The 25,497-nt window shown below is 42.0% G+C and overlaps 2 protein-coding genes across 5 annotated transcripts; one reads left to right on the forward strand and one right to left on the reverse strand.

Annotated features, from left to right (window-relative positions):
• Positions 1 to 507: 507 nt before the first annotated feature.
• rfx1a (regulatory factor X, 1a (influences HLA class II expression)) lies at positions 508 to 17,252 on the reverse strand. 3 transcript variants are annotated; one of them, XM_049562330.1, is made up of 18 exons: positions 17,107 to 17,252; positions 14,526 to 14,906; positions 13,341 to 13,450; positions 13,161 to 13,256; positions 12,369 to 12,466; positions 11,831 to 12,254; positions 10,951 to 11,132; positions 10,195 to 10,314; positions 9,808 to 9,941; positions 9,513 to 9,631; positions 9,097 to 9,203; positions 8,839 to 8,990; positions 6,863 to 6,960; positions 5,624 to 5,773; positions 4,961 to 5,169; positions 3,477 to 3,630; positions 3,353 to 3,398; positions 508 to 3,263 (listed from the first exon to the last, which is right to left on the reverse strand). In XM_049562330.1, exons 2-18 carry the CDS (start codon positions 14,884 to 14,886, stop codon positions 3,103 to 3,105), a joined length of 2,721 nt encoding a protein of 906 aa, XP_049418287.1. In that variant the 5' UTR covers positions 14,887 to 14,906; positions 17,107 to 17,252; the 3' UTR covers positions 508 to 3,102. The 3 variants fall into 3 exon arrangements, with proteins under 3 accessions (XP_049418287.1, XP_049418288.1, XP_049418289.1); XM_049562331.1 differs by lacking the exon at positions 17,107 to 17,252 and adding an exon at positions 16,807 to 17,091; XM_049562332.1 differs by lacking the exon at positions 17,107 to 17,252 and adding an exon at positions 16,233 to 16,800.
• A 3,917-nt stretch (positions 17,253 to 21,169) lies between these two features.
• rln3a (relaxin 3a) lies at positions 21,170 to 23,722 on the forward strand. Of its 2 annotated transcripts, none has more exons than XM_049562337.1 (2): positions 21,170 to 21,411; positions 22,997 to 23,722. In XM_049562337.1, exons 1-2 carry the CDS (start codon positions 21,252 to 21,254, stop codon positions 23,281 to 23,283), a joined length of 447 nt encoding a protein of 148 aa, XP_049418294.1. In that variant the 5' UTR covers positions 21,170 to 21,251; the 3' UTR covers positions 23,284 to 23,722. The 2 variants fall into 2 exon arrangements, with proteins under 2 accessions (XP_049418294.1, XP_049418295.1); XM_049562338.1 differs by having other exon boundaries at positions 23,000 to 23,722.
• Positions 23,723 to 25,497: the final 1,775 nt, after the last annotated feature.

The following is a 25,497-nucleotide window of genomic DNA, read 5'->3' on the forward strand; positions in this document are numbered from 1 at the left end:
TTAATTAAGGACCAATTTTTAAAAAAAATTAAGGTCTGATTAAGGTATTCCAGTACTTTAATTCCAGAGTATCAAATTCAAATAAATTAAGCACCTTGTATAAATGCTGCTAGGTGTGCCTTAACACAGTGGTTCTCAACCAGGGGTCTGCAGACCTTCAGGGGTCCTTGACGGAGTCCCAGGGGATCCCCAGAAAATGAGGAATAGTATGTTTTCACTACTTAATTCACTACAGAGATGAGCCAAGTGTGAGTAAGAGTCGTAATCGTGACTATTTGCATCATATGTGTCACTTCTCCATGGTTATTTCCTCAAGTGTAGTTGACAACTGTAGTCTTTATCATATCTAACGAGAAATCTTTTCACAGAGGTCCCTGAAGTGAAATCTAATCAGATGGCGGTCTCTGACATAATATGTATCAATTTAGTGGTCCATGACATGAGAAAGGTTGAAAACCACTGCCTAAACATAAAAAAAAACAGGCGTACTGCACCCACAGCATGTAAAACATACTGTTCTGTGGTTTTAAACTTGTCTGTAAAGTTACTAGATACATTTAACACTCCGTACTTTTGATACAATCATATAAACTTTTACCTGTTTTTGTGTCGTGCATTCTCAGTTTTCACACTTAAAAGTGACAACACATTTGTTGGGTGACAGTTTACTGCAGAAGCCATCTTTTGGTTTCATAGAATATATGTGAAAGGATTTGTGGTTTCTGTTCCAGTGTCCTACTTTGTACATTGCAGCAGAAGTGATAACAGACAAGTGTGTATGTTTGTGTGCGAGTACAAGCCAGGAAGTCTGTTTGTTAAACCAAAGTGTCAGATTTAGTCAGACTGCGGCTGCACGTCAGACCCACACCCTGTCTATCTGTTTGCCACAATGATTAGGAACACTGATGTGCTGAGTTGTGTGACTGCACTGTTCAAAACAAACATGTCTACAAGAGTGCAATTTTAAAAATTCTTTAATTTATATCTTTAAAATTAAAAACATCTGAATTGCATTCTACCACCTCCAAAGGCACAGTCATACTTATAGTAGACCAAATTCATAAAACACTGCCACTGAACATCTTTTTTCTCAATTTGTTTTGTACATAAGAAACAATGCACTATAAAAATGACTAAACATTTTTTCTTACTGGGTAAACAATGGCCATTCTATATGCTGTAGATCGTTAAAAGACTGGAGTGATATGTACTCAGCTGTGGTAGCGTTAGACTCCATGTAAAGGATGATGTGCTGGTTTGAGGGCTGGCGATGCTTGTTGAAAACGTGTGCATCGCAGCTATTTGAAGACTTTGTATTCAAAAAATCCAAAAAATGACATGTCTACAACAACCAATCTCGACGAACAGTGTTTAAGAATATGGATGTCTGAAGCAAAACAAAGCCATTGGCAGGAGGGCGGAAACGCAGTGAGATGAAAGCACAGTGGAGGGAGATGAGTGTCGGTGGAGGACTGTGCAGAAAGAGCCATCTCGCCTCTCACCACGCAGCGGTGAGCAGGAGATGTTCACACGAAATCTGACACCTGCACCCCCACCGTTACAAAACACACCTAAGACTTCAAAGAAAATGAGAAACATTTCAGATAACTCTGTCGGAGCTTTTAAAGACAATAGTCAGTATGTGCAAAGAGGCAGGGCCTTAGCCTGTTTGTGGAAAAGTCATCAGATATGATATTAGGATTGGTAACCGAACGTACAATCACAAATCAATAATGCACACAAAGGTTGCTTACAATGTGTGACAACACAGCACCATACACTGCACAAGAGGTTCACTTAGTGACAACGAAATTCAAAATAGTGGATAAATATACAGTAGAATATAAGTATATCACGGTTCTTACTCAGGCACAGTCCTCCTTAAAACATAGATAATTTAAAGACAATGGGATCAAAGCAAACAGGTTTGGCACACACATGGAAAAATATACTGAAATAAGGCGAAAAAACGACGTCAAAGGAAAAATGAGGCCACAGAGGATTGGATGGACGGGAATGAAGCACTTTGAACGTAAAAATATGACACATACAGTACCTCCCTCGTGGAACCAGATGTTCAATAAAAGAGAGAGGATTTTTTGCAGCAACTAACGGGAGCCCCAATTCCACAGCCGTAGCTTTATCTTTACAAGTGTGTATAGCAGCTGCGACAGGCACTCCAAGAACACAAGAACGTTTTCTTAACAGGCGAATCCAATAAAACGGGAAAGCTACGCACGTCTCCCAAAATCAAAACCTGAATGCCTTACAAAATATCTACAAGAGGAAAACAGTCAACACTTGGCATGACTCACAAGCACACAACCACACACACACACACACACACTTGTACGCACGCCATCATGGGGAAAAAAAGCATGTTCGGTCAGCCTCCAGGAGTAACAGCAGAGCGGTGTGACCCCCTGTGTTCAGACAGAAAACACACACACACACAAATAAGACAAACCCACACAAAAATCCCGACCGCCTGCTGTCTCTCACAAATGTCTCTCCCCCTCTTAACGACAGTTTCCTACAATGAATTAGTGACAACTAAATCAGCAACTGTTTACTGCTGAAGGTCCACTTTGCACCCTCGTCCTGTTGAAGTTACCTCACACACATGCACGCACGCACACACACACGCACACACATCACAGTATTTTCAAGACCACTTTGATACGGCAGTGACAGTTTTAGGAGGATCGAGGGTGAGCTGAAGTTTCGAGGAGACAGCGAGGCTACAGGTTGCAATGCAATGACACAAAGAAAGAAAATAACATGCCTGGCTTCTTTTTTTTTTTTTTTTTTTACAGATCAATACAACTGAGGGTTAAAATGCTCTGTGTTTCTCTCGGGGGGGTTTCAAGCCACATCCTTCTGCAGCAGTACTCAATGTTTCGACTGTGTGTGCCTGTCAACAGGTGGGACAGTTACAGTATGCAGCGACAGTGCGCGCACACACATTTACAAGATCTATATACATGTGTCGAGTGTATAAATTAGTGTTCTTTGTACATCTGTGTGTGTGTGTGTGTGTGTATTTGTGTTTGTGTGCATAATCGATATAATCAACCCACGTCTAGTAGTGTTACTCTGTGGTTAGTTGTCAGCTGATCCGGTTGTGAAGAGGACTCTCTGGTCCATTCTGGCCAGCTTGGCAGGCGGCTCCAGAGATTCGTCTCCCAGCACGGCAGCGTCCGAGGGAAGGGACAGCTCCTGACCTTCCTCATCGCTCTCCTCCTCTTCTTCCTCTTCCTCTTCTGGTAGAGATGAGGGGTAAAGGGGTTAGTCAGAAACAATGCTTGAAACATGAATGAAGTTAGTTTGAGAAACAGAGTCCAGAGTGTACCTTTGTCAGGATCCAGCTGGTTTAAACCCCGGCCTAAACTGGCAAACTAAGAAGAGAAGGATGTGTTAGTACGGTGGATAGCTCTCCTATGATTTCGTTCATCTATGTGTGTGCGCTTTGGTACCTCTCCCATGACAGCAATGGGGGTCTCTCCTTTGGCCTGGGCCACTCTGTGCTCTATCAGGTAGTACATGTACTCATCGTACAGCAGGCGGATCAGGTGAAAGGAACCAAAACTGGCCGCACTCCTCAGGGTCAGGTCCCTGATCACCATGGAACTGCGGAGCAGAGACGGTGAGAATTAAGCAATCAGTAAACATGTATAGCGAAACTGTAACACTTCTTATTCTTGACCGTAAACAGGAAGTACTGTTTAGTGTTTCACTATGACAGAGGTAAAAGGATTTTGAGTTCTCAACTAATAGAGATTCACTAATACAGTTTCACATCAAGTTCATTATTCATTAAAGGAATACATCCCCCTCCCGATGATCTTTTGTGCATCAACAACAGCAAAACCATATCAAAACAACCGTTTACAAACTCTCACACAACACACGCAGTATAATCCAAGTCTCATTTATCCAGCTGAATGCTCAATACTTCCCAAACACACGCATTTTCACTTACACTGACATTTTTAAAATACTTTTGCATAAACAGTCTCACGTATGGACGAGTAGCACGCCTGGGCAAGCGTGTTTGAGCTCTGCTTAACTGAGAGCATGAAAAGAGCTCAAACACACGCTAGGCGTGCTACTCCACCGTATGTGAGACTGTTTATGCTCAAGTTTTTTAAATATTACAGTTATAGTGAAAATGCATGTGTTTGGGAAGTACTGATCGACTGGATAAATGAAACATGGATTATACTGCATGGGTTCATGGATGTTTTAAACAATTTTGCTGTCGTTACATGTGCCCCCCCTTTACTCCAATTCATCAAGAATTTTCTCCGTTTTTGGATTCTTCGTTCACCATGTGGGCATGTGAGAAAATTAAAGTTCTCCTAATGAATTCAGTGTAACATGGCGTGAATAATCGATATACAAGTGATGATTTTTTTGGGTGAAGTACCCTTTAGAAAGCAAATTCTGCCACCTGTTAAATAATATCTGAGTGAACGGACATAGTAATCTACACAACTGAAATAAAAGCAACTTGAAAGTGAGTGCTGGCCAGTTTATTACTCTGCTCTTTTTATAGACTGATCTGACATCTGGCTCTTTCACAGTGTTTCCTAGTTTATTAAATTGATTTTATCGTCTTTGAATCTTTGCTTGTGGCTTTAGTTCCTTGATGACCTCATGATTCACTTCACTACAGTTGAGATGCTATCTTGTTACTTGTGGTCAGGTTTTCATCACACTGATGCAAGATAACAAATTTCTACTGTTCCGTTTTTAGAATTTTTTGACATTGTTCTTGACCAGCCATGACTTCAAAGCTAAACATGCATCACAACTGTGCATTCACACTCAACAGTGATTCACTATCAGAGCATAGAATGGGCTCATTTACTGAGCAACAAAAGCTTGTAGCTAAATCTCACAGCCTCGACAAAGACAACAACGTAAAAAGGGAATGTCTGAATGTCTCCCGCCACACCTGTAAAAAGACCACTTGAGTAGGAAAAGCTTGGCGGCCTTGGGGAAGGCAGGGCTCTGCTGGTAGGGCTTTAGGACCTGGGAGACCACACCATCCAGCCACGCGGCCCACTGCTCCAGGGAGTTCTGCTGCTGGAGGGTCAGCTTGAAGTCCTGCTCCAGCCGCTGGACAACACGGTCCTCACACCGGCACACCCATGAAGCCTGCTCCTGCAAAGGGTGGACAGGACGTGGGCAACGTGTCAGTAAGAGGCAGTACCAGCAGAAGGCAGCAGTGCAACCTAATATTGAGACAGACAATCCTTCAAACAGCAGAATTAGGTTGAGGTCCCTGTGTAAAAAAAAAAACATACATTCTCTGCCAGCTTGTCTTAGAGCAAGACACTAAATCACCACCAAGTTCATGGCTCTGTATCGAACCACGTGCTCTACACTGGAGGAGAAAGACAATGAGCTTCTGAGAAAAAGAATGAGGGTTTGGTTTACATTTCCTGGGTAGGAAATTTTCAGATAAGACTGAATAACTAACACACATGAAACCTCGTCAAAACCACAAGCTACAGCAGAAATTGCTGCATATGCACAAAACTAAAACCCATGCAAGATTAAGCTGCAAAGACTGAAATTCACATGAGTGGTGCCAGTGTTCAAAGACTAAACCAACCTGGACGTTAGCAAAGTCAACACGGTTGAGGTCGGAGAGCATCTGGTTGATCTGGGCCGTGTTCTGGAGGACAGCGCGGGCTGCCTGGGCAAGGTGATTCAGACTAGTGTAGCGACGCAGTGTCTGGGCAAATGCATTGGCTGATGTTACCTGAGAGACCACAAGGAGAGCAAGATGACAGGACATCAAAAATATATTTTACATAAAGGCACGCATACATACAAATATCTCTACAAGTGACCTCCTGTTACAGAGCAGTGTACGTTCAGCTCTGGCCTTGGCCTTAAGGGGACAGTTCACCCCAAAATAAAAAACCTGTGGTGCTATTTATCAATCTAGATAGTGTTGGAGATATCAGCTGTAGAGATGTTTGCCTTCTCTTGAATATAATGAATCTAGATGGCACTCAGCTTGTGGTGCTCAAAGAAAAACTAAACAGCAATGTCTCTTTGCAGGAATCATGACCTGGTTACTCAAGATAATCCACAGACCTTGTTGTGAGCAGTTTAATGTGGGAACTATTTTATTTCTACTGAACTACACCCACCAACAGTATCACCAAGCAGTAGGTAGCATGCATCTACTGCTAGCTCACCTAGCACCACTGAGCTAGATAACCTTACAGCTCAGCCGAGGAGGACGCCATTAATGCTTCAATCCAGCTCTGTAATGAGCATGAGCCTCTCGTCCATGAGCAGGTGCCGCCTTCCTTCTGCACATTGATACAGTTGGTGGGTGTGGTTCGAAAGAAAGAAAGTAGTGCCTACATGAAACTGCTGACGACAGGGTCTGTGGTTTATCTTGTGTAACCAGGTCAGGATTTCTGGGAAGAGACTTTGCTGTTGAGTTTTTCAGATGTAAGGTCTTGGTACTTTGAACACCAAAAGCCGAGTGCCATCTGGTTTCATTATACTGTAGAGAAGGCAGACACCTCTACAGCCAGTATATCAAACACTGGACAACTCACACCAAAAAAGTCTAGACTGATAAACAGCATGACAGGTAACTGACTTTGGTGTGAACTGTTTCTCTGTTCACACCACCACAGCAAGGATAAGTCCCACAAAGGAAAATGGGTTTTAGTTTTGCAGTACATTCAAAGTATTAAACCAAACAATTTCTAAGCTTGCAGAAAAGTATGATTGTATAATATCTGATCCTGCAAGCCTACAAAGCTTCCTCCATGGCTCAGAACACATGTTTTTCCACCAACTGCAAGTTAATCCAAGGGGAGTGTACCTTGATGCGGACCATTTCCTCCGGGATGTTCATCATGGCATTGGTCAGCCAGCTCTCCAGGCTCTTGGCAAAATTGCGGATGGCTTGAGTTAAGGCACCTGGAAGCAGCAAGGGAAAAAAGGGATGAGAGACTTTAGTATTGGTCACTTGAGATTATGTTATTATTTTCTTATCCCTGACAATGTACCAGGATAAAGGACTATCAAATAACTGGTGAACATAGCTAAGTTTCTGCCAAAGAAACAGATTTCTTAGCTGTGTAGCGTAAATGCATTATCAGATTTCCAATGTGATTCCAATTTACGTGGAAGACAACAACCTAAGGCCCCGGAAAATATTTCTGTGGCAGCAATGCAGCAGAGTGCAAAGAAAGACTCTTTCTCATAGCCGTGTCAAAAATAGTTAAATTCAAAGTCTGACTAAAATTGAAACCTAAAGAAATCAGTCTAAACACCAGTGAGTCAGTTTCCACAGCAGAGCAGTAGGCATGAAACAAGGAAAAGCTTTGTGCTCTCTTACTACAGAGCCAGTTCACCAATCCAAATGTTTCGCCAAGAAAAGACAATTTTCACGGAAATGTGGGATTGTTTGTGAAATATCGAGCAGGCTGATGTTGTCATAGGCTCATTCTAAATAGTTCAATTTGGCACTGAGGTTAAAAAATAGCTCTTAATCTACATGGGCATATAATGTAGGTATGGATAAAGTGGCTTTAATGGCAACTGTAATTATTTTAGAGTAAATGGGCACATTTTAAATCTAAAAAAAATGTCAGACACAAAAAATTATCTATCCATTCATTTTCATCCGCTTGTCAGGGCCGGGTTGTGGGGGCAGCAGGCTGAGCAAGGTGCTCTAGATGTCTCTCTCCCCCAGCAACGTTTTCAAGCGCCTCCTGGGGGATCCTGAAGTGTTCCCAGGCCAGATAAGTTATATAATTAGCGCGTTCTTGGTCTGTCACAGGGCCTTCAACCAGTTGGATGTGCCCAGAACACCTCTTTACACCCTTAACACCCTGATAAGATGCCCAAACCACCTCATCTGGTTCCTTTCAACACGAAGGAGAGGCAGCTCTTTTCCAAGCTCCCTGCGGATGTATGAGCTGCTCACCTATCTCTAAAGAGGCAGACCCTTCACCATGTCAACTACACTGTTGTGAGCATTAATGCTTGTGCGGTGGTGTGTCTGTGTCACTCTGCAGTAACACCTCCAAAACATTAGTCTGTGGCGAGGTTCGTGTGGAGTGCTGTGAAGTTGAGTTGATTCAAAACAGACATTTAACATGACTTAATAGAGACAGTTTCAAACACAAGTACATAAATCAGCTTCACTATAACTCGCAGCATTCACAGACAAAGCACTTGTCTTATCTGGACACATTTTCACCACAAATACAACATGCTAATGTTATTAGCACAAGCATATGGCATTTTACATTGTATAAATTAGCCTAGCAACTAGCAATCTTTTCCTCCTCTCATATAAAACCAGGGACAATAGCAACATTTAATAAAGGTAACTATAGAATTCGGCTCCATTACAACTCACAAGGTTTACTGACAAAACAATTGTCTTATACTGAATACATTTTCCAAACAAATATAAGCCTATGGTTGAGCTCAGCCACCCTACAGAGGAAACTCATTTCAGCTGCTTGTATCCACATTCTTTCAGACACTATCCAAAGCTCATGACTACAGGTGAGGGTTGGGAATGTAGATGGACTGATAAATGGAAAGCTTTGCCTTCTGGCTCAGCTCCTTCTTCACCACAACTTTCCAGCCCAATGCCTTCATCACTGCTGACTTCATGCCAAACCAATAGTCCATCTATTGCTCCATTTTACCCACACTCACACAAGACCCCCCAAAAATATTTTGCATTTACTTTTTTGTTCAGTTTTTTTAATATATATTTTCTTATGCACATATCACTCTCTGCTTTCCTGCTTAATCATATTTCTTGTAGAGTCTTACTGGGGATGGGCCTGAGGACATCAGGGATGAGGATCTCCACCAGGCCCTGGTACAGGCTGTTGTCACAGTCCCGGCTCCAGCGCAGCACCGGATCATACTTGCACAGCAACACCAAGCAGGACTTAGGGAGGCGCTTCTCTGACTCATCATGACTGCCAACACACACACATGCCAGTTTTAACTACTACAAAATAGTGCTGTTATTGCACACAGAGAATTTTCCGACTGAATTTTGAATATCAAGTCTCGACCACTCACACAGCCAACGTGGCATCTCCAGCCTGACTCTGGCTGAACCTCCAGAAGGTCTTCCACAGAGTTTCCACCAGGGTAAACTGCAGGTTGACCATCACATCTAGTATGGCCTGACAGAACACAGAGAGAACATCTGACTTATCAACAATTGAACAGAAACAAAGAGAGGAAAACAAGGACATTATCTAAATAATGGATTTTACTCTCTAATGTTGGCTTGACTTCTTCTGAACCCATCTTCTCCCTCAGCTGTCTAACATGTCTTTTCATTTTTCAGTTAGTATTGTCCTATTCTATACTCAGCGGGTACTTTTATTTAAAGCAGTCTTCCAGTGTCCCACTAACAACTAGATAGAAAAGGGAACCTCATAAATACTGAATGGGTGCCTGCCAGCAAACTGATCCTTGCAGTCGGTTACCTCACAGTGTTCTCTGTACAGCAGCTGAAAGCTCTTTATATGCTCAAGCTCAATTCCCTCTGGCAGAGACTTCCCCTGGAGGTCGATGTCTGGGAACTCTGGGAGAGCTCTGGATGCATCTGGAACACAAGGACACTGGATAGTCAGTGAGAAATCACACTAAATGCAGATTAAATTACCTGTAAATAATATTGCATATTGTATTTTCACAATAATACCATCAGACTCATAAATCTTTTTAGCAAATCCTTCAGCATCACTTTTAAACCTGTAGGTATTTGTTCACTAGTCTCACCTAGGAACTGCTGGTACTGCTGAACCTGGGTGCTGATGTCCACCTGCCCTGACCCCTGCTGCTGTTGCTGCTGCTGACCTGCTCCTGCTGCTGTGCCATTAGTCATGCCCTCTACTTTATGCACAGGCTTCAACCTGATAGGAACAGACATAAAATACACAGGATAACATAGATGAAACATTCAGATCGACACAAAGACGATGAATAAAAAGAGGGCCCAACCGGCAATTCTGTCTTATATAGCAGTCTTATATATCACTTACATACAGTTTCTATATACAAGTGAGGGAAAATAAAAGTAAGTTCAAGCTTAATGTGTTACAGTGGTGTAATGACAAACATTAGGGGTGTGTGTGTGTGTGTGTGGGGATGTTTGTGTGTGTGTACCTCTGCTTCTGTGAGAAAGGCTGCTGCCTCATGGCCAGATGTTGCTGGTCTTCCATCAGACGGAGAAGAGAAGAGCCTGCCTTGATCCTCAGTCCGTAGTAGTGGTATTTAGAGTTACCCCTGTCAGGAGCAGATGACATGTTTTTTTACATAAAATTGTACATGTGTTGGTAAATCTGTCTCTCATAGTAAATCTATAAAGGAGAAAACAAGTAGAAGAGAGGGTTTATGTTGTCTGTATAAACTTGTGGTAAAAAATATATATCTTTCATTTCATATAATACCCTAACTAAACATATGGTATTGTTTAATTAAACCCATATTACCAAACATTTCCAAAAAGTCAATCTCACTTGCAGGCTCTCCCCTCCTTCATCAAACTCACTCACCCACACACATGCTGTCTGTCTTCATCTCTACCCACATTTCTTCCTACACTGGGCAAACGTTTTGCTCTGCTCCGAAGGACTCTATAGATTTTCCTAGAAACATCTCCATTGTTCCCCTGTAAGAAACTGTGCCTGGGTGTTCACTAATTGGGACCTATATGGACAATACTGTGTGTATAAAGAGGGGGTCTGTGCTGCTGATGTGCATCGCTCTGTGGGAGAAAGTGTTGTGTCTTTCTGTTTGCCTGCTCTTTGTGTGATGTCATGGTCGTATCTTATATTCATAAAAATACATTTGAAAACAACTGTGTCGATATACAATCCTGTCATGTAGCTGTAGTGCACCGCTATTGATGACCTGTCTTACCGTGTCCCCAGTCGCCGTGTGCGTAGCCCCATGAACACAGATCTGATGAGTTTTCCAAAAGAGGCAGCATTAACAGGCTCTAGTTTCTGCTCCTGGCAGTGCAGCAGATAATGGCAGTAGAGGGTGGAACGTGGCAGACTCACTCCTTCAGCTGTCTCATAGTTGTCCAGCAACCACTGTACCTGACACGCAGGCAATGAAAAAAGAAAATAGCTGGTGCAGTTAGCAAAGCCAGTAGATACAAGCCGGAAACACACACCTCAACATACAGTATACACACAAAAAAAATATGTTCACTTAATTGCAAACACCACATTTTTCAGTTAGTACATGCACACAATTTTTTTTAATCAATAAATTATAGAAACACAAACAAATCCATTCACATATACAGCCTGTCGATCATTTGGGAATGAAAACACAAATACGTTTGTTTGCGTGCCGTGGCATACAACTTTGGTATGCAATGAATTAATGACTTGCAATACTGATGGGATGTTTGCCAAACAGGTAGGTTGGTTACCATTATCATATGGGGTTCAATAGGATGAATTTGGGATGAACAATAAATATAGTGTTGGGGCATCTCAGGCACATTAAAAAATGCCCCTCGTCACATGCACTGTAATGATATGAAAATGATGAGGCCATGGTTTTGTTTTCTCTCGGGTGGAAACCACAGTTAAAAACACCTTATGCTACAATGAGTTTTATAAGGATCAGTACTCAAAGTGCTGTATTTTCTGGCCGTGAATCTCCACATTTTTAATTGTGCTTTCCACTGGACAAAACTATGACGTCATCAGTGTGCGCCACCAAAGGGGTTGTGTGGATGAGAACAAAACGAGAAGAAATTCCTGCGCTTGGCGCCTCTGCATACCTTCTTGTCTGCCGACGGCACGCTACTCTCCTCGCCCTCTGTAATACTCACAGTGGCTGGGGAGGCGCGGGCGGTGTGTGAGTAGTTCTGACTGTTGCCAGCTGCCCCTCCGCTGCTGCTGCCCAGCATGTAACCCCCCTGGATCACATAGCTGCCTGCTGCGCCACCGTTGGTGCCTGCCCCTTCCCCTGCCCCATTGGTGGTACCACCTGTGGTCACCACTGTGGCCCCTCCCCCTGCTGCACTGGTGGGCTGGGCAACAAACATGGACACCCCCCCCGTTGTGCCAGCAGTTACGGAGACGGTTAGAGGTGTGCCAGGGGTGGAGGGCTGTGAGCCTGAAGTTGGCTGCCCTTCGTAATACTGGGCAGCTGTGGTCTGGGTGTACAGAGGTGTGTCAGTGTAAGGAAAGGTGCTGGAACGGCTGGATGAAAGACATAACACGATGCGTTAGAACCAAAGCAAACTGTTGGAGAAAATAAACTGTAGAAAGGAAAAAGTTCTGTCTGGTGTTAGAAAATGACGGTTTTATTCTCACATGGTGCTGGTGGTGTAGTTGTTGTCTCCTCCTTCCACATACTGCACTTGATTGGTGTACACATGTTGCACTGGCACTGATGTGAGTTGCTGCTGGACCTAACGAGACACACACACACACACACACACACACACACAAATCCAATAAATCCCTGCCTGCCTAGTTAGACCACATCAACTGTATCATCTCCTAAGATCATCTTTCATGTAGTTTCTTTTAAATGATAACATAAGCATTTCTTAGCTACAGACAGACTCTCTGTTCCCTTAACTATATAGCAGCAGTCACCCTTGTGTCCCTGACCTACTTGTAAATCCGTAGTTGTAGCCTGCGGTGGTGGCTGCTCAGGGCCTGAGCTTGTGACTGCAGGGTGGGCAGGCACAGCGAGCGACTGGAGTGATTGGTTATACTGACAGAGATCCAAACAGAGGTAGATGGGCTTGCCGCAGCAGTCTCTTATGTTGTCTGTTGATGCCCAGACCTGGCACTCTGGCTGCCCTATCTCATGTTGCAGCTGGCATTCTTCTAGATTCTTATCCCTGACTAACGTTGTCACCTCAATGGGGAAGAACTGGAAGCCAGCAGTGGTAGTTTTGACCAAAGACTTGATTAGTTGGCTAATACTGTGACACAATGTAAGGCAGTTGGAAAGTTTGGTTGTCATTGTGCTGTGATGACTTGTGTGTATGTTTGTTTTCCACAAATAGGTGTGTTGGTCAGTGGCAGCACACATGACTGTAGACATCATATTTGACCGCCTGTGATGAACTATGTTACAGTGTGTTGACTTACCTCCTGGCTGATATGAACAGGCTGTAGACTGGTGACACTCAGCTGGGTGCCTGGCTCAGTCTTGGCTATCTGAGAGGTGGCCTGCACCACGGACCTCTGCAAAGATATGGATACTGTATGTTTTAACTGTCAAGGAAACATTAACTTCATGTGGTGTTTGTGGGTGGGTGCATACTTTACCTGTTGAGCCGTCTGCACCTGCTGAACAACCTGTGTCGGAACTCCTGTCTGCACCACAGCTGGAGGGGGGCTAGAGTCCGATACGCTGTCACTTGAGTGAAGGGAGCCCTCTGAGGGACAAAGATTGGCATCAGTCTCAAATTTAAGGCCACTGCACACCAAATGTGACATAGTCTGAGTGGGCGGAAGTTTGCTGCAGAGATCAGCTCATTGGGCGGAATGAGCCACCCGCTGAAGTCCCGCCCTACCACCTCCGGTTGTGTAGCAGTTTTCAACCGTTTTCAACACGTCCTTTACTAACTTTTGCGGTGTTTGATCTTGCGGGGATGTAGCCATTTTTCTGCCATGGTTCGCGTCCTGTAGGCGATATTTTTGTGGGCGTGTTACAACAAAACCTGTTCCCCCCTGCAATATTTTTGCAAGCGCACCATTGCTGTGGCACCGCCAAGAACGATTGTGATTGGTTGAAAGAAGTACAAGCAGCTGGGGCGTTTTTTCTCCAATCTCACATTGAGAGTCGGCCCAGCCAGACCTTTCTTTTCTTGAAAAAGGTCTGGTGAGCAAGACTAAATGTGACATAACCTGTGGGACTCTTACAACCGCAACAAGAGAGCGGAACAGAGCGCACAGTAACATTTCCTAACTCAGACAGCCTACTCACAACAGGTCGGAGGCAACTTTAGTTGACAGTGGGGAGCAGATGTGTCTTTCAATTTTGTATTATATTGTGAATTTCCACAATGAAAAGAACAACAAATGCATCAAACTGTGCAAGGTTTCTGTGCGCAACATTTTTTATCGGATGACTGATTTAAAAAACGCATACTTGGTGTGCAAAGGCAATTAGTTATGAAAGTCAATTGAAGGCAAGGAATTGTGTAGTGAGTTAACTCAAGTGTCCATTCATGTGAAAGTACATCTTTGTTTTACAATTACAATTCAGAAAAATGAAGTATCTTAAATAACTGACCTTAAGAACATACAGTGTTGTTACAAACTGATAAAGACAGATCTGACTCATTAAAATAAATGTGTATTAAACCATTTTTGAAAAATGAAAGACATTTAAAAATATCATCTGTAATAACCTGAATATGGATTAAGGAAAGGGCTGGTTCTACCCTAAAATGGGCTGGTCTACATTAGTGCCAGCAGCATTAATGGTACGTAATGTTTAGCCCTTACCTGTGACTGTAACAACAATGTACTGAGGAGTGCTTTGGGCATTTCCAGACTGTGTGGGGGAGCCCTGGATCTCTGCAGTCACATACTGTGTCTGAGCAGGCTGGGCCTGTGCTGTGGACTGGGCTTGACTACCATCTGCAGGCTTCGGAGTGGCAATGGAGGTGGCTTGATCAGTGGGAGTAGTTTGGCCTGTGGGTGTGACGACAGTGGGAGTGGCCACAGTCGTCTGGATCTCAGCCAGAAACTGAGGGGCAGGTGCAGGGGTAGAGCTGGCGTCAGGTTGCCCCGGTGTGACAGTAACACCGGCCCCCTGGGGTTGGGCTGCTGGCTGGATCTCACCTACGTAGCCTGAGGTGGCCATTACAAGAGCTGAGAATCACCCTAGGAAGAAGAAACAAGTGACTAGTAATGCATTTCTGGTAGATATATTAGGGATGCTGTGTATGCTCCAGGATGAACCCTGAAACTGTCTATTCCCAGGTTCAGTTTTGTTAGAATAGCCCAATGCTATTTGATCTTTCAAGCCACTGTAAAATTGTAACCGGTGGACTCCCGTGTTGTCTGCACTGCGTTGACATGAAGAGGCTTAGAGCGTGGATATGTTTGGAGGCGATATCCGTTTATCACTAACAACTCTGACAGTAAGAGGCAAAAACACAATCCTCTGTCAATTATGACCATATAAACGCAGGCCCCTACACAAATTAAGTGACACAGGAATTTGTTAGCATGTTAAACAATAAGTTCAGGCTGAAAAATGACCTTATAAACAGCTTAACAGCACCAAAACACGGAAATTACTACGAGAGCAATGTCACTTACCTCTCCCATGGAGTACAGCAGCAAAAGAGGAGAGGCAAGGCGGGTTACACCCCTTTATAGGTGGGGTACCCCCAAAGGTGAACGTTGGTGTACAGAAACTAAGAAGCAAATGTTCCACATATTGACTATGGAGGCCTAAGCCTGTCAGGTAACAACTGAAACAAATTTTGTGTAATTATAATACTTAATATACACATATTACTGCTGTACAACTGACTCTGTTGCATAATCATGCAGACAGAGAGAGGGCAGGGCATATCTAGTCAAAAGTTGTGAAGATAGAGATACAACTTCCTATTTAGGAGAATGTAGCATCACAAAGTTCAACAAACCACAGCTTCCACTTGTGAAATGACATGAGCAACACTTGGACATGATGCAAATGATGTTTTTTTTCTAATACCATGAATCTGTGGTCAACAGTTCATGTCCAGGGGATACTGGGAATATTTCCACATCCTCATTTGTTGCCTAGATGCAAATTAATAAGCAAGATGGCTGTTTCTGGAAGTACTACTGTAGCTGACCTACTGGTGGTGCAGCTGATGTGGAGGTGGGGGAGGAGCATTGACGGGAACAAGCATTTCGGTGTCTCATTACCTGTAACGTGATCACACACAGTGGCAGTACACAGTTAAGCCCATTGCACAAGTTGGGAAAATCCCCCACCACATTGCTGTGCACTACCACTGCTACGCTTTCTGTCGTAATAGATATGTCATAATCACTAACGAGGAAATTACATGTACACCCTGTCCTTAAATTAAACTTAGGTTAATTGACACAGTACACTTGATATTAAGTTAGAAGCAACGTGCCTTTGTTCATTGTTGTTTAGCTGACTGCAAAATGATAGCACAGAGGAAAGAGTTTATTGTGACTTACATCTGTGTTTGCAAAGCCAGATGAGGATGTTTAATCCTGGCGTTTATGGTCAGTTTAGCCTTATTGCAGATGTATAAACTTTTTCGTGTGGTAAATAGGTGAACAAACACGTTCAACTGAACTCAAAGCACCTGCAAAACGCCCTCCTTCGCCACGCCCCTCAAATATTAAATGTCCGCCACCTGCTTTCAACTTTACATTACCGACAACGATATTTCAGTTGCCGTTTATTGTTCCAACCCCGTTCTTTCCTGTACACTAACCCATACGCTAGCTAATTAGTTACACTTTTAACTTAGCTATCCTTATGTGAGCTCCCTTTTGGGTAGTAACCGTCATGTACTCAGGGACTTGGTTTAGAGCCGCTTGTCGAAAAAACATAACGTTTCAAACCGCCACAGAACGCCCGTTCATTGCCGTTAAAAACAAACAAATGTCCGTTACTGGTAACTCGTTTTGTTAACTGTAAGCACGAGCGAGCACAAGGCTGTCGTGACAACACTGGTGCTAGCTATCTAGCAAGGTAACACGGGCAGCAAGCTAACTGGTCTCTACAACAACCGCCATTTTGTACCTTTTGCATTTGACATCGCCATAACAACGGCCTGCTTGAGTATGCATCTGTGGCTGCGTCGTCATGGCAGGCACAATTCAGTGTCACCCGAATGAGTAGCGGGCAGAAACGACCCCATTCAAAGCGCAGACTGAGGGCTGATTATCAATACGACGGCTAGCTTGCAGGCTAACGTCAGCTAACACTAGGAGGCAGTTGCCTGTTATGGCTACTGGAACAACAAGGGGGAAAAAAGCAATAGCACAATTCAGCTGAAGCATTATTGGACATGAAATATTCCCTATATGTAAAGAGTTTCACCTCTGTATCCACGTATGTATTTCCCACCGGTAAAATGTCTTCTTTTATTTTATGGCGGATTCAGCTGTTGTTGTTGTTGATTCTCGTTGCTGGGTTCTTGTCGCCAGGGCTACCGTGGCTATGGCGCTTCGTCCTCACCAGGGCAACTGTTGCTACCCACCCGCTCCCTTCCCTCCCCCCTCTTCGCTCTGATTGGCTGAGCGCTGCCAAATTGTCTTAAAGTGACAGGAGCAGCGAATTTCTACTACAAAGCCTTCCACGCCCATTTGAGTAACATCCCCATCTATCATACACATACATTTTACAGCTGAGGCGGATGCTATGCCTGTTAGAGTAATAAGTTCATGATAGTGCTTGTCAAAATTCTGCAGTAAGTGATTTGACAGTGTCATAGTAACTATCTAAAATTTAAAACAGGGTGCTATAGACAATACAGTTTGTTTTTGGTGGTGATACATCTGGCTGGTACATCTGGCTCCACTGAAACCAAGCACACTCAGTGGATGCCCTCGAGATAGCAGCTAGTGATTTCATTCTACAAACAGTTTGTGTTCAACTAAGCCTTTACCCTTTACATTGTAGGTTTATTTTTTATAACAGTTACAAAGTGCTGTACAATAAGACTAAACATATAAACAGTAAAAGATAAAATAAGGAAGGCCAAAACTAAAATCAAGATAATAAATGGGAAGTGAAATCACTAAGACAGCAATAAAATAGACAGACAGTTCAGATGAAGTCAGGATATGCTTTCTGATAGAAGTAGGTTTTTAGGAGAGAGTTAACGAAGCCAGTGACTCACACAGCCTTATATCCTTGGGCAGGTTTTTCCAGAGCCTCGGGGCCCTGATTGCAAAACTCCGGAACAAGCAAAAGACCTCTGCCCGAGGATATCAAACTACGCAGAAGTTCATGAGGGACAAACAGGTCTGAAAGGTCTGGAGCCGGGCCATGCAGAGCCTTAAAAGTAATCAATAAGATTTTGAAATCAATCCTAAAACAAACAGTGAGCCAATGTAAAGAGGCTAAAACTGGTGTGATGTGGTGCAAATATGTTGGACACACAGTGAAACGGGAGCACCACCTGAATTAGTTATTTCAACATGTTATTTCCATGCCCTCAGAAAGTTCAATCAGTATTTATGAACATGAGCTACTGTCTATAAATGCCAAAAGAGGGCCACAGTCTCAAAGTTGTGATGTCATCAAGTATAAATTGGGGGCTCCCCCAATTACAATTAATGGGAGTCTAATTTTGTGGACCCACAGAATGTTTATTTTCCTTTTTATATCCAAAAGCTTTACTCCCTTGTAGTGTTCTCAGTTCTGAAACAGAAAATGTGCCCATACAGAGTGCTCCAGGAATGACCTTTCCCTGTAGACTAATGCAGAAGTTGGCCTCGGCCTGGTTCCCTCATCAAAAGGCCTATGGGATTTTTCCATTTGATTTAGATTGTTGCAGATAGTTTTAATATTGATGGTACTTTCATGTTTTGTTCAGAAAGATAATTTTCACAAATGAACACAATTTTTATGATTTTTGAAGCCTGAATGCAATCACCTGGAGTAAAAAGCTAATGTCAGGCTATAAACGAACACTACAGTCATATGATTTAACATCCCTACCACTGCAAGGCTGTAAAGCCGTGCTTGACATGATGTGACGTTAGCATTGGCCTTTTTTAAGACACATAAATGCTTAAAAATTCAAGAGTGGGGTACTTATAGACAAATTTTATGTCGTGGAACAAAACATGAACGTCTGTTAACCTTGTGTTAACCACCTTATTTCAGGCATCTAATTAAAAACCCATTAAAACAACCCGTTGACTTTAAGATGAGGGAACCAGAAGCGCAGAAATTAACTCATTTCAGGGTTTTAGGACTCATTTCTGGGGCACTCCATAGTCAGGACATTTTCCTGGATGCTCTAGGTGTCAGTTCAATGTCTATGAAGTAATTCTACACTTTATACCCTATGATTCCCCATGATATCACAAATTTGAGTTTTATAACTCTACATTTTGGATTTGGAAGAGAGTTGTTCATGTCTACCAATATTTTTGGACTATCTTTAACCATAGGAATAAGATATGAATTTTGAAAATGGCTGTAGTTCCGTTTTCACGTCATCTCACAAGGTTTTGTAGCTCCAGTCCCAATATTACAAAGAATCTAGTTACCAACTATTGCTAGCCCTGGATAACCTCTTGGCAATTTTATAACCCCAAGCCACTTCTTTATAGGTACGCAACAGCCGTACAGTAGAACATGTAAATGACAACATCTGCAGTATTGCAAAATAATTTATTGATAAATTACCCTTAAAACGAATTATACAGTAGGACCAATCTATATACTTTTATTTAGAATATGTCCAAGAATGATTAATTTTTTTAAAATTTTATATACTTTATTAATCCCCAATGGGAAATTCAATTTTTCACTCTGTTTGTCAATTACACACAGGTCCGAAAGACACACACATGCACAAACTGGACCTATACATGCACTAAGTGGAGAGATGTCAGAGTGGGCTGCCCATGACAGGCGCTCCGAGCGGTTGGGGGGTTCAGTGCCTTGCTTAGGGGCACTTAAGCAGTGCCCCTAAGTGGTGAACTGGCACCTCTCCAGCTACCAGTCCACGCTCCATATTTTGGTCCGGACGGGGACTTGAACAGGCAACCTTCCAGTTCCCAACCCAAGTCCCTATGGACTGAGCTACTGCTGCCCCAAACCGCACATTAATAAAAAGTATGGACCATGACACTCTCATATTGCTCCCATGACCTCCTCAGGTCACTTCTGTGACTCCGTGTTAATGAAAGTCAGGGTGGACACCCTCCCGAAAATGCCATTTTGTTTGCTTGTTATCGTCACATTAATTACATATTCATCATCCCCCATTGTAATTTCCTAAACGAGCGACCTTTGACTATGTGGATACACAGATAAAAATGTGTTTTATTTTTGTCTGACTCATAATAGGACTGCTATGTTATCTGCCTTTGAAAATGTCACTGGTCCTGTCTCTGTACTCCCAGTTCACCTTTTGGCAACGAGATGACAGAATAAGCAATTTTCAAGAGAAAAGGGAAGTGATGTATACAGAAGTCATGCAGGGTCTCGTGTGAATTAAAAATGGCAATACTGATGTAAATAATTGCGATGTTGGATACAATGGGCTATATGTCAATGTATATCCCTGTAGTGGTGTCAGTGAATGGTAAATCTTGTTAATGGGGAATTAATGACAAACTGAGTAAAGGGTTAATTTCATATGATCTGGCAATGTTTGCCAAAGGTTTTTATCTTTTTATTTTTGACAGGAATTACCTGTTGTGCAACTCTTCTTTTATTTTAGGGCTGTGTTGAGTATCCCTATACTATTAAATGGTATCAGCTGTCAAATGATAAAGAAAAATTGTTTAAATCTTACTCTTGCATCAATTTGTTTGATTAATTAGGCTAATTTATCCGGTGTAATATTCATGCCTATTACACAATAAACCACCATGGTATCTGTAGGGGACAAGATACCATGACAACCAGTGGTTTAACAATCTCTAGTGCCATATATATCATGCCATAAACCATGCCCTATGAGAAACATATTAATAGACAGAGTTGGAATTGGCCAGTACGCTATAAAAAATGTGTCACATGGTCTCAAACTTTTACCTTTAGTTGACATTATTAATGAAAATATGCTCCTCACATCCACATCCACTACATGATCCATGATTATTGATCGTTTACATATGAAACCTAAGTGGGATCTGATGACGTCATAATGTTGAGGGACATTAAAGGTGACGAAAGTGCTTCTCATGCTGAAACACAATTAGATCATCAGGGCCACTGACAAATTCGTTAATTATGCCACCTTTGGCCTGCTTTTTGTCTCCATAAAGGTCTCTGACTGTATCTCTGTTTCAAATCTGTTCTTCTTCCGGAGAAGGCCTGCGTGTGCGCAATATGCATGTCTCCCTTCCAGGGCTCTGGACCCCTTTATAAACCACGCCTGGGTCACTTACTAAGTCAAAGCGCCTACAAACAGGGAGACAGAAAGCTAAGTGCTGCCCATAGCAAACAATCTCCTGTCATTTAACAGCTTGTATTTTGCTTTATTTCCATTGGGCACTATGTGGAAAGCTGTGGTACTGGCTGTGTGTCTGCTGGTGGCCGGGGTTCAGCCCATGGACAACCCAACATATGGGGTGAAGCTGTGTGGCCGTGAGTTCATCCGGGCAGTCATCTTCACCTGTGGAGGCTCACGATGGAAACGGTCGCTCAGGAGTGCAGGTGAGAGGCTCTACATCTTCATCATTACTGACTTTGTGCTACAATCAGTGTCAGGGTTTCATGTATATGATTTATCCCATCTATTATGTGATGCCAACTTTTTTTCTATTTCTAGTGTTATGATTTCTCTGGATCTGTTGTTTGTATATTGTCTTTACCTTCCTCTGTTCAATTATGATTGTGTGCATATATGGTAATGATAACTTCAATGGAGGTACAAGAAAATCATATGTTATTTTAAGTGCACATAGACAGAAAATATTAATTATTACATTTCTATTGAACTATGGACAATCTATGCTGGAATCAGACAGCTATCATTTACATTGTCATTAGATGTTTTATGTGGAACCATTTGAATAAACAAATAAATGAACATAGCCAAACCAAAAAAGGATGAAATAATATTAATATAAATTTTAATTGTAACATATTGCAAATAAGTATGACTATGATATGATAATAAGTACAATTATCCAGTGTTTCAGGAAATTTGTTAAATATGTCACACTTATTTAGGTGTATGATTGTGTGTGGGGAGAAAGAAATATTAAAAGTAATAATATTAATAATAATAATAACCATAATAATAATACTAACAGAAATTAAATAAATAAAAAAATTTAAAAATAAAAAGTTAAATAAAATTATTACTACCCTAACCCTACTACTACTACTACTGCTACTACTACTACTACTAATGATAATAATAATAATAATAATAATGTAATAATTGTTTAAAGAAACAACTAGGTGGTAATAATATTGAGGAATGACAGATGAATAGTAGAGATATTCTGATGTACCTTTAGTGATGATAACCATGATATTTAAAAATGAAATACTGATATCATGTTAATAATACACATATTATAATATTGTATAAATAATCCAGCGCCTCTTTCCATTCTCACTTTGTCTCCCTCCCCCAACATCGTCCGGTTTTCTTTCCACTATCCATTAAGTATATTCCTCTTTTTAGGACAATTCTGAACAGTCATGGTTACAGACACTCTCCACCTCCCTACACTGGTATTTTAAGTGCAGTTTATTTGCCAAAAAAGAGACAAAATGCACAACAACAAACAGCACATTAAAGATGGATTTGACTGATAGCATTTTTTTTTTCAAAATTTTTATTATAGATATTGCAAGAATGTCATTATCATGTATTAAAATGGGATATGGTGTCAGCCCTAATGAATAGTTTGATATTAGTGTCAGCTATATTAGTATAGAGGACCCTGGCAGGGGTGTGGAGGTGGAGGCAGTGATGTCACCAGCAGTAGGGGGAGGTTGTTACCGGGGTAAGGATGTGTGCGTGTTTGTATGTGTTAAATGTATAATGTGTTGTATGTGTGAAACAGGGAGGGCAAGTGACATTAAAATTGATGAATGCGATGTAACATCTGTGAAATGAACGCTTTATTTAGACAACAGAAGAGGATGCTGAAAGATTATTTTACTGTTTGCATTTTCACCAGAAATGCAATTCTTTCAACGATAATACAGTTAATGGACAGGGACGTGTGTAAGAGGAAAGCATGAGTGCTCTTTCATTCTTCATTTGCCCATTTTACTGCAGCAGATGTGTCAGAGGACCCATTCAGCTCCCATCAGGAGGACTCCTCGGAGGGCTTGAGTCACAATCCTGTGGTAGAGAGTCTCTTTCAAAGGAACGGAGATCTGAGCTTCACAACAAGAGACAACAATGAGGCAGCGTTTAGCAGGCCAGCCCGTTCTTTCATCACTGAGGAAATCCTGGAAGCCCTACGCAAGGCTGACCGCAAGGGCCGGGATGTAGTGGTGGGCCTGTCCAACGCCTGCTGCAAGTGGGGCTGCAGCAAGAGCGAGATCAGCTCCCTTTGCTGAGAGTCAGCCTTCGCCATCTGAGTCAATACACCGGCATACATACTGTATACACGAGTACACAAGCAGACACAAACGGATGCACATCCACTTCTCTTTGTTTCTCTTCCCATTACCTTCATTTTATATGCAGTGTCTTTGAGTTAAACCGTTCTGTAAACTGTTCCTGTCTTTTAGTATCTATGAAGTGTATGAAAAGGGCTGCCATGTGTCAAGAAATGTTTATACATACTTCTTCTAGGCTTTGTAATGAACAGCCTTAATTAGTCTTGAACAAGCTGTTTTGTCCTTCCCAACCATGACCAGCTGAATTGTGTGTCTGACAATTCAAGGGAAATGAATGCTTTGTTAAACTTATTTGACAACAGCTGCATAAAAAGTCACTCACGTCTAATCTTGTTTGTAATTAGAAGTATATTGTTGGTATTTTGCATTTGTTTCACAGCACACAGAGCACTATGAGGTTCAGATACATAATAAAAATGTGTTATAAGACAAATTCTAAGTGAGCTGCATGTTGAAATCTTGTCTTTCCTCAATTGCCAAGGCTTAAAATAGTCTCACTTCACCGGAAATATGCTGTCGGGGCATATTTTGCATTTGGTGATGCATGACCATATTTCCTTAAAAACATTGACATAGTGACATCCTCAGTGATGGACAAAGTATCAAGATCCAGATCCTGCATTTAGCTCAAAGTACTGATACATCAGTGCAAAAATACTCCATTTAAAGTTAAGTACTCCATTTAAAACTGAGTAAGTACAGAAGTAGCTATTATCAACAGCATGGACTTGAAGAATTAAAAGTAAAAGTATCCACATGAAAATCACATCTGTAATACCTGATTTAACTTATATGCTACATTATTAGATATGCATCAGTTTGTATGCAGAATAGGAGACTACTTTATATACATTTTAGTGTCTAGTGTTTCCCAACCTATAGGGCCTCTCCAAAAGGTCACGAGGTAAATTTAAGGAGTCATGAGGTGATTAATGGGATAGGAAATAAGAAGAAAACAGTGTTATGCATTTATTTTGGTGACTTTTTTCTAATTTTAGCTTTGTTCTTGGGAAATAATGATCAATTTAAACTCTTCATGCCATGAAGGATTATTCAAATATGACTGATCATGCAAAAAACTTAGTGTTCAGGTGAAGCTGTTTATTATCACAAAATTGTGTTTGCTCTTTTTAAATCATAATGACAAGTGGAACCACCCAAATGGCCCTGACTAAAAGTTTACATACCCTTGAAGATTTGGGCTGATAATATACACACAAATTGACACATGCAGGTTTAAATGGCTATTAAGGGTAACTGTCCACACCTGTGACCTGTTTGCTTGTAATTAGTGTCTGTGTATAAAAGGTCAGTGAGTCTCTGGGCTCTTGACAGACCCCTGCATATTTCATCCAGTGCTGCACTGACCTTGCTGGATTCTGAGCCATGGGGAAAGCAACAAAACTGTCAAAGGACCTGTGAGAGAAGGTAGTTGAACTCTATAAAACAGGAAAATGACATAAAAAGATATCCAAAGATTTGAGAATGGCAATCAGTAGTGTAGTAACTCTGATAAAGAAGTGGAAAATAAGGTTCTGTTGATACCAAGCCATGGTCAGGTAGACCAACAAAAATTTCAGCCACAACTGCCAGATGCAAAGAAAAACCCACAAATAACTTCAGCTGACACATAGGCCTCTCTACAAAATAGTGGTCTGGTTGTTTCAAGATGAACAATAAGGAGGCACTTGAAGAAAAATGGGCTGAACAGTCGAGTTCCCAGAAGAAAGCCATTACTACGCCACTGCCACAAACCAGCCTGCTTACAATATGCCAAACAGCATCTAGACAAGCTTCAAAACTTCTGGAAAAAAGTCATTTGGAGTGATGAGACCAAAATTGAACTTTATGGTCACAACCATAAATGCTATGTTTGGAGAGGAGTCAACAAGGCCTATGATGAAAAGTACACCATCCCTACTGTGAAGCATGGAGGTGGATCTCTGATGTTTGGGTGTGTGAGCTACAGCGGCACAGGGAATTTGGTCAAAATTGATGGCAAGATGATTGCAGTATGTTATGAGAAAATACTGGAGGAGGGGCGTCAGTGGCTTAGTGGTAGCGCAGGCGCCCCATGCACAAGGCTGTTGCTGCAGCGGCCTGGGTTCAAATCCAGCCTGTGGCCTTTTGCTGCATGCCATCCCCCTTCTC

This window comes from Epinephelus fuscoguttatus, linkage group LG19 (assembly GCF_011397635.1).
Source record: "Epinephelus fuscoguttatus linkage group LG19, E.fuscoguttatus.final_Chr_v1".
Lineage (NCBI taxonomy): Eukaryota > Metazoa > Chordata > Actinopteri > Perciformes > Serranidae > Epinephelus > Epinephelus fuscoguttatus.

Bases quoted from the DNA above. Each gene is read 5' to 3' on its own strand.
- rfx1a (XM_049562330.1), bottom strand. From the start codon at position 14,886: ATGGCCACCTCAGGCTACGTAGGTGAGATCCAGCCAGCAGCCCAACCC. The intron at 8,991-9,096 runs GTGAGTGGTCGA...GTGTGTTGGCAG, and splicing joins GGAGATGCCACGTTGGCTGT to TCATGATGAGTCAGAGAAGC. The intron at 5,774-6,862 runs GTACACTCCCCT...GTGGTCTCTCAG, and splicing joins AGGAAATGGTCCGCATCAAG to GTAACATCAGCCAATGCATT.
- rln3a (XM_049562337.1), top strand. From the start codon at position 21,252: ATGTGGAAAGCTGTGGTACTGGCTGTGTGTCTGCTGGTGGCCGGGGTT. The intron at 21,412-22,996 runs GTGAGAGGCTCT...ATTTTACTGCAG, and splicing joins ACGGTCGCTCAGGAGTGCAG to CAGATGTGTCAGAGGACCCA.